Source organism: Dendroctonus ponderosae, unplaced genomic scaffold (genome assembly GCF_020466585.1).
Source record: "Dendroctonus ponderosae isolate FM_Combo_2020 unplaced genomic scaffold, Dpon_F_20191213v2 Dpon_F_20191213_5, whole genome shotgun sequence".
Lineage (NCBI taxonomy): Eukaryota > Metazoa > Arthropoda > Insecta > Coleoptera > Curculionidae > Dendroctonus > Dendroctonus ponderosae.
Genome location: NW_026018715.1, coordinates 4,920,348 through 4,929,204, shown reverse-complemented (window position 1 = coordinate 4,929,204; position 8,857 = coordinate 4,920,348). Strand labels below are relative to the sequence as shown.

At 30.7% G+C, this 8,857-nt stretch overlaps 2 protein-coding genes across 5 annotated transcripts in view; both read left to right on the top strand.

Annotated features, from left to right (window-relative positions):
• LOC109541317 (trypsin-1) overlaps positions 1-1,272 on the top strand; it is a 7,479-nt gene extending 6,207 nt beyond the window's left edge. The window contains exon 5 of the mRNA XM_019910145.2: positions 1,038-1,272. Coding sequence (XP_019765704.2) covers positions 1,038-1,184 — 147 coding nt within the window. The 3' untranslated portion in view covers positions 1,185-1,272. The remainder of the gene's footprint in view (positions 1-1,037) is intronic.
• Positions 1,273-4,595: 3,323 nt separating this feature from the next.
• Positions 4,596-8,857, top strand: part of LOC109541316 (scavenger receptor class B member 1) — an 83,935-nt gene continuing 79,673 nt past the window's right edge. For 3 of the 4 annotated variants that reach the window (XM_048666434.1, XM_048666431.1, XM_048666437.1), the window contains exon 1: positions 4,597-4,719. The gene's annotated coding sequence lies outside the window, so the exon portion shown is untranslated. Of the gene's footprint in view, positions 4,720-8,857 lie in introns of all 4 variants that reach the window. The other variant, XM_048666432.1, reaches the window with a different exon arrangement.

The window sequence follows — 8,857 nt, the reverse complement described above, 5'->3', positions numbered from 1 at the left end:
GCACAGAACGACTATTTGACGTATTTTGTAAAAAGGCAAAAACTTAGCTATTAACATCCTAATACCATTCGATAGGTAATTAAAAATTGTATTTCCTGGTAAGTTAAAAAATATGGGGTTGTATTTAAATTAATCAAGTTAAAGCCACTTAAAGTTCTTATTTGATTAGTTTAAATTTGTAGACACCTATATAACATGGTAAGTTTATTATCATTGGGATATAAACTATTATATCTTGTTACACTTCACTATAAATTACCCTTACATAACTTAAATACTTCTAAAGTATTTGACACGTGAAAATTAGATTAGATTTTGATTAAATTCGTATTATTTAAAAAACCTTAAGATTAGGTATTATAAACCTTATTAAAACAGACACTTATTTTGCTCAGCGAATCCAAAAATGCAATAATATACAGGACATTCCATTAAAAAAAACGCAACTTTGATACCTTTTGGGACACTCTGTACATTACAAAAATATTTTTAAAATGTGCGCTCGGTAGGCCTCGGGCAATTCATAAAATAATACTTTTTAAAAATCAATCGGTTAAATCAATCAATCAAACGGTTAAAAATCATTCGGGTCTGCATCCTTAGCTATGCCAACTGTGGTCAAAATCTACAGGTATATTTTTGGTAAGGTTTATGGTCATTTTAATCGATGCCGTATTTTATCGTATTTTTATCGTTTGTAAAGCGTCACGCAGCTAATTAATTAACTTTGAATTCAAAATTGTAGTTACTTCTTGTAGTGTTTTCTTATCAGTCAATTAATGATTATGTAAGCTATGAGTGAATAATAATGCGAACACGTTTGCTAAAGGAAACATAACATAATAAAAATGTGTTTGAAAATCTTTGTTCGTATGCAAATTTATAAGAAATTTATAAAAAAAACTCGCATTATAATAGCACGTTTGCTATATCTTTTTGACACGGTATACTTCTTGACCGAAATCATTAATTTTTCATTCCTGCATACAGAGTATGCTAGTGTAGTCCATCTAAACCCAATACTACTCTCATTCCAGGGGGATTCAGGTGGACCTTTTGTAATAGACAATGTACTTTATGGTCTGGTCTCATTTGGCTTACAGTGTGGCGATCCGGAGCATCCAGGAGTTTATACAAACGTAGCAGTGTTTCGCGATTTCATACGAATTAATACAGGAATATAATGAATTGGATTACAAAATACACCATTTTGTAAACAGAATGTGTTGAATAGTAGAATAAATTGGTTTCAGTTGCATGAAAAATATAAAATTAGATGTTTGAGGGGTAATAAATAAATGCATATAAAAACCAAGCTAACAATTTCGGTTGGTTGGTTTAGCAATTTTTTGCCATCATTTTAAAATATATTGGCTGTAATCCAGGCAGACAAAAGACGTAGATTAAACGAGAAATAAACCTCATAAACACCACTGGCGACCCCAAAATCACGTCTACAGGACGAGAGCCTCACCCATACGAGGTGAGTAAAATAAATAAAGAACGACGATTGTCACGTATTAATTACGTCAATAATGAGTTATTCTCTTGGTATGGATATATTCATTGAATTGCTTGTATGACTGCTTATCATATTTAATATATTTTTCTACCCTGCAAATAAGTCACATTACATATCAGGTAAGAATTTATTTTAACGGCCTTTCATTAATTACATTTTTAAAGCTTCTTCAAAATTTCAGAATTTTCCAGCTTTAGCAAAACACTTTCTTCTAAACGATCAATTTTCTAAGGCTTTACTTAAAAACACTGACATTCTTAAGGTATTTTCTACGAAAAATTATAAAATAAATTTTATTAGAGCACTCGACTCCTTCGTCGACTTGTTTGTAAAAAGTTTTAAAACACCTTTTGGAAAACTGGTCACTCCCATCCCCCTGAAGCCTGTAGAGTTTGTTAAAAAAAACTGTGAATTTTTAGCTCTACTATCTTGCTTTACTATCTACTCAAAAACGCTCTATTTTGAAGAGTTTCACTTAAAGATACTGACAATCTCGAAGTCTTTTATGCGAAAAAATGTCAAGATAAATTTATAGCATTGTAGGAATTTTATAAAAACTTTTTTGAGTGTCGAATTCGGGACGAAAATAAATTTCTTCCGTTTTTCCTTAAAATCGTTAAGGTTTTCTCAAAAACCAATTACAAAACTAAAAGTTTTTAAATGCTGTTCTTCTTTCCTGACAATCATGGCGTCTTTTCAGCCAAAAATTACTTAATTCGCCTCATGCATCGTTTGCAGGGAATTTAAAAAATGCCTTTTCAGCTTCAAATTTGGCACAAAAACCAAATTATTGAATTTGGTTTTTCACCGAAAGTAATTAAGTTTATCTCTCGCCTCGGTCGAAAAAACGACCGGCAAAGTTGAAAGTAAAATAAAGTAAGTAAAAAGTGAAGTTTACAAGAAATTATTTGAAAAATTCGCCACTCTAATCGCTCTGAAGATTTTTCAAGTTTTTCTAAAAATTCAGGTGTTTTTTTAAGCAATTCTTTCTACGCAAAAAACGCATTATTTTCTAGATTTATTTCAAAATCTTGACAATCTTCAGGTATTTTCTGTGAAAAATTATAAAATAAATGTTATTGGAACACTCGCCGCCTTAAGCGCGTTGTAAAAATGTGTCGAAAACTTTTTGCGGCCTCGAATTTTGAACAAAACTCTAATAATTTTTTTCTGGGTTTTTCCAAAAATATTTCCCCGAACAGAACAAGCGAAATTTTATAAACAATGATTTGAAAAACTCGCCACCATCGTCGCTGTGAATAATTTTAATTTAAAATTCCGAATTTTTCAATTTTAGATCAATATTTCTGAATAAAGCTCTCTCTAAACAGATAAACGCTTTTTCCTAACGTTTTATTTTAAAATTTTGGCTAACTGAGAGTTCTATATGCAAAAAAATTAAGAGATCGACTTTAGAATAAAACTCCTCGTCTTTATAGTTTGACCATCTTTATCGTCTTTTTCGAATACCCGTTTTACCTTTGAATTTGCGACAAAATCGAAACAAGTTTTTTAAGTTTCTTATATATTATATGTTAAAATTCCAGTTTCGGTTATCGGTAAATGAGTTGTAACTCATTAAGCGATGAGTTTAAACTTATTAACTCAGAGAGCGGCAACAACTCAAAAGCGCAACTCAGCACAGTGTTACCCAGGCTTAATTCGAAGATATTATTTTATTTTACCCGCTGAAGTTATTTAATTTCTTTAGATAAGATGTGGCTTTGCGTTGGATTTTCAACTTTAATTGTTTTTTCGATAAAGATTTCTTCCATAGCTATCATTATCTTAGTTCTTAATGTTTCCATACTGTGTCAATATCAACAGCATTCGGGATTTCTCTTTCGCTTAATGCTTTTGTTAATATTTTTCATTCTGCCATTAATTTTAATAAATACCAATATTTGTTTTGAAATTTCCCAGAATTATAACATCGGCACATTTCTTTGGTGTCCGATCCATGGCGCTCCCTCGGTTTTATGTTTGATACACAAACCTGATAACATCTTCAAAATTATTCGAACATTCGAAGTATATTCTCATCTCAAAGGCAACATTTAACAGTCACCGTTAAAGTCGCCAAAGATTCAAACAATTTTATTGGATTGAAATTTAATAAAAATGGTTAATCACCATATACTTATTGACTTTAACAATAAAATTTCTTAATCCATCTTATTTGTTAGCATTCAATAAATGGCGTTTTCTAATAAATAATTTTCAATCAATTTTCTCACTATTTTCTCAAATTCTTGGCAGATCAATACTAAGTGTTTGTTCATGAGCGGAAAGGTGAATATAGCAAAAATGCTAATCCTTAAGACAGTGAGATGCATTAATGAAACCATAAAAAAAATGCAAGTCTATTTTCAACAAATGAGTAAATCAAGCCAAATAAAATATTGTGATCCTAATTTTGCGGCGTATGACATTTTACAATGCGGCTTTAAATGAGCCCAGGTTAAAACAAGCACAGTCCTAAAATATATTTCTCTTATATCGGTGCATTGCTTTCATGCCTTGAGTTTGTGGCCCTTTGTATATTTCCTAAAATTTAGTACTGGTTACTGATATAATACGTTTTCTTGGCAAGGAAGTAATTTATAACTCTGTTCTGAATTTATTTCTGTTTGATTGCATATTTGATTTCAGGCAACTCATTAATTACATGGTAGTTAAATCACGATTTTTAATACTAATTAGCACTTCATTTATTAAAAAACATCCTCAATAACATAATTATTTGATTTTTGAAAAGTATCAGTTTCCTTAATGGTTATTAAGTATATTTTGCCTCGGTGTGGTATTATGATGTAAAGGCATCAATTTTTCAAGCAAAGAACCACCATCCTATCAGATATGACATGAAATCTAATTACTGCATGCTAGAATGGCATACGAATTCACTCTGTTTGTTAATTACATTTATTTGAGAAAAGTACCAGTTCTCCTTCACCTTGTACCTTTATAATGTATCCACGCACTACACGATCATTTATGTTTGTTGATAATGGAAATGTGTTCCTACCCATCCATCGTAATATAATTACAGTTTTTCCAATTAATTGTTAAATTGTTCCATTGAGGTTCGGTTAAATGAACTTTCAGTTTTAGTTTTCTGAATCTGTGATCGATATTCGTTCGGGTCCGCGAGCATAATCTAAGAAGCGAATTTGTATTTGAATTTAAAAGACAAGGTAAGTGCAGCGTTTGTTATTAATATTTTGCAAAAGCTCTAACATTTCAAAGCATTTTTAATACCCGTGAGTATAGTTTTCAACCCACTTATTGCGAATTTTATTCCTTTAATTTTTTCTGTTGTCGTGTTTGGTGCCTTATTGTTAAATCATGATCCGAACTGTTCGTCTAATTGCGATAATAATTAATTTGAATAAATAATTACACATATTACAACCCCAGTACAAGCATAGCGTGTCTTAGAGGTCGACATGAACTACCCATTTATTATCAGTTTTCAACGAAATTATTCTCCTGTGTTCATTTTACGTTTCTACTAATAAGTAGCCTTTTGTTTCTGGATCTGGTTTGTGTTACAAGTATTTTTAATTAAACTATTCATTACAGTATCTTTAAAACATTTTAAACGAACTGCTAACACAAATTTAAGTCAATTTTTTTATTCTTTTGTATAAAAATTAAACTTTTAATATAACTAGAACTTATGTTGTTTTTCTGTATTTTCTTGGTTTAGATTTTTAATTCTGGTTTTTTTGGAGCTTTAGTTTAAGCTTTGCAAAATCTAGTAAAACTTTATCCAAATGAATAACCAGCACCAGCGCTTTGGAGTTTTAATCTCAACTTTGTGCGTTAAGTGTTGATTCATTTAAAAAAAATGTTATCCAACTGTATTGTTCTAACTTATCCAGCTCAATCAATTGGTCCAACAGTTAATATTGTTTCTTAAATTGTTTCTGTTTTCTTAAATAATTTAATTGCCAAACTATTCTAAATTTCCTCAACGGGAGTTGAACGTAGTCTTCTACACATTCTGAAAAAGTATATATAAAATTTAACAATTTAGAGTCATTCCTGTCTTGAATCGAATGGAAAATTTATTAGTAAGCGATCCCGTGCGTCATTAATCGGGCAGTATTTGAGAAAAACAACGTTTTTTTTTGTTTTCCGTTACGTTCAACGTGCTGAGCATTTATTTGTACTGTAAATTTTAAATAATGTTTAGCAAATCCTCCCAGTGATCGTCTTAATACGTTTTCAATATTTGCATTTCCAAGTTCCACGATTTGCTATCCAAGCAAAATATTTGTGCTGCTGTATTACATTTTGCTGCTAATTTGCTGCTAAACTGTCTTGGTTCTTAGAAGGCCATGTTAAAATAATTGCAAAAACAATTTTTTGCACCAATCTGTTAAACTGCTTCCAGTTCTCTAGAAATAGCTGCAGTTATTAACAAATATAAGCATCTTTTGGTCTTAATATTATAATTTTTGCAGTGCATCTAGGCTGGTTATTTTATTACATATTAAAAATATACTCGGTGTTTTTGTGCGATTTATTGTGACAACTTAATGAGTTATCAATAAACTGTTTCATTCAAAGAAAAGCCACAATTTTGAACAATCCTCATAATCTGTATTTAAAAGTTTGCTCCTACTGAATAATTGAAGAGTATAATTTCTAAAGGGTCTAAGTGCCAAAATCCTAAAGTTGAGAAAATCAACAAAAACTCTTTAAAATATTAATAAAACCATCTTTCGAGCCATCTTTCGACGCATCGCAAAAGCCTTTGCCGTTTTCAATGCATATAAACCCTTTTCAGATCCATTGGGGTTGGCTCTTACGATCGTTTTCAAGCAAAATATAGATTTTTTTACATCACGTAAACAAATATACTAGCGACTGTTCTTTCTTGTAATAAGCAATTTCTTGCATTTTAAAATAATTTAGGAATTGTAATTTATCTAAAATGGATTTAATTTGATTAGCAACAAACTGAAAATGTCAATATAATGGACAAAAGCCTTTTTTACATAATAACGATAGGACCAGCTTTCCTCAATATTTCGTAACCCTGTATTTTCAAAACCAAATGTTCTGGATAAATAGTCTAGCTCTGAATACATTAAAAGTCTTGTTGTCCACTTAAGTGAAACCTTCAACCATAAATAAAATAGTTCATGATACATCACTTGTAAACACGTAGGCTTAAAAAATGTGAAAATTCCATAATGAGTCTATGCAAAATCGCATTTTTGAAACTGAATTTCTAATCAATATTCTTATTACATGGAACATGAAATTGATTTTTGGATATCGAAAGTTTAAATTCATTTGGGGAACTATTGTGACGATTTTTCCTAAAATGACCACGATTTTTGATAGTTAGAATTAAGACTCATTCAACTTTACAATTTGCCGGACGCTTGATAATCAGCTGCTAAGAAGTGCAGATCGAATCGGCTCACACTGTATACTGATCTCTCAGATAATTATTTCGTTTGGCTGTTCACTCAATCAGTACCAGATTTCAAGAATTATGTAATTTAGTAAAGCACGAGTTTTCACAGGTGTACACTTGAAACAAAATAGCCAAATATAGTTGTGAATTTTAAATTAATGTTAAGATAAAATGCAATTAATCTCAAGGATTTCGATAGGTAGGTCCAATGATTTACAGAAATCGGCACCCAGTTACGTGCCAATGAGCTTGTCAACAAAAAAGCTGGCTCAACCGAAACTGGATTTACATTCATTAATTCATCTCCGCTTTTCATTTATGGAGTTTAAAGTCAGGGTTTTCTGTAAAATGATGTTAAAACTCAATTCACAATAGGCCTGAACGATTTCTTTAAAAGGACATCCCTTAAACTTGTGCTTTTTCAAGTATTTTTTGCATATTTTGTACCAATAATAAAAATTCCGGATAAAAAGAATTATTAATATTAAATGAAATTGGTACATAAAGGCCGGTGCTTAAGTTGAAATGTTTTCGGTGTAATGATTGTTCCGCCTATATTTCGTGGTTGATTCCTTGAATTAWAATCATKAAATAATTAAAATATCACAGTAACTATAAAATAATCACTTTACAAATAATGTATTGAYTTTACTGTGAAAAAATAAACTCATTACTTAGGAATGGACGCAATAAAGACTTTAAATAGATTTCTTGCAAGATCGAAATATATCTACATTTTTAARTCCTTCTAAATATGCAGAACATTTTTGTGTMCCTATGAAAAGTTAATTTGGTTTTWATGATATTAAAGATACATACAGACATGGATCTGAATTATACCAAGCTGMAAACGTATTGAAAATGTGATCATATGGTTAATTACSTAAATGAATAAATAATTAAGTAGAGTACAATGAATTGTCCTAATCGTTTTATTGGGAAAATTTCCAGCATGAGTTTTAATTTCTCAAAATGTTTTTAATGATACTTGTAAAATTGTGTTTCGATGTTCATTTACGAGAATGAAAGTTAATTGATATGCATTTTGTACAGAATCAGTTAATTAAACCAAACCAAATTACAACCGCAGCACTTCAATATAATAGTTTTTTCATGCTGAACATCTCATTTCAATACAGAATGACTAAACATTAGGAACATCTGTAAGCGCTGTAAACGGCGGTCTAAGGATTATCGGAAATGTTATTGCGTTCCAAAATACTGAGTCTCACATCAGAAAACCTTGTGATTTTTCGATCTGTATAAATTTAAATGCTGAGAACAAATTATACAGGGTGTCCCATAGGTAATGGTTAAAAACTAATGGCGTATTACTGTGCTAAAAATAATTCGATTTAGCACAACTTCATGACTGTGTTGTGTTTATGACTTAATTTGATACTGCGCAGTAATGATATAAATTGTCTTAATCCTCATATTTACCATGTAATTCAAATGAAAATAGATATTTGTTCTCTTCAAAATTATTGACTTAAGTATTTGGAAGACATACTTCTAAACATAAGACTTGATACAATATTCATGCAGGATGGAGCCCCAGCTTATTTCTCACTATAAGTGATGAATTGCTTAAATTCAAATTTTCCAAACAGTTGGATTAGTCGGGGAAGTCAAACACCATCTCCAGCACAAAGCCGGGATTTTAATTTTGTAGATTTTTGTGTACCGAGAGACCTGAACTCATTAGTGTATGAAGAAACGACAGAGACCCGAGACCAATTACAAATAAAAATTGAAAACGCTGTGGCGACATCTGAGAATAAACATCTATTTTGAAAAAAATTAGAAGATCGTTTAATTTACGTGTGACTAAATCTGTTGTTAATGGGTGTCGTTTTGAACAACTTTTGTCTAAAGTTGATCATTTCTTTTATTGG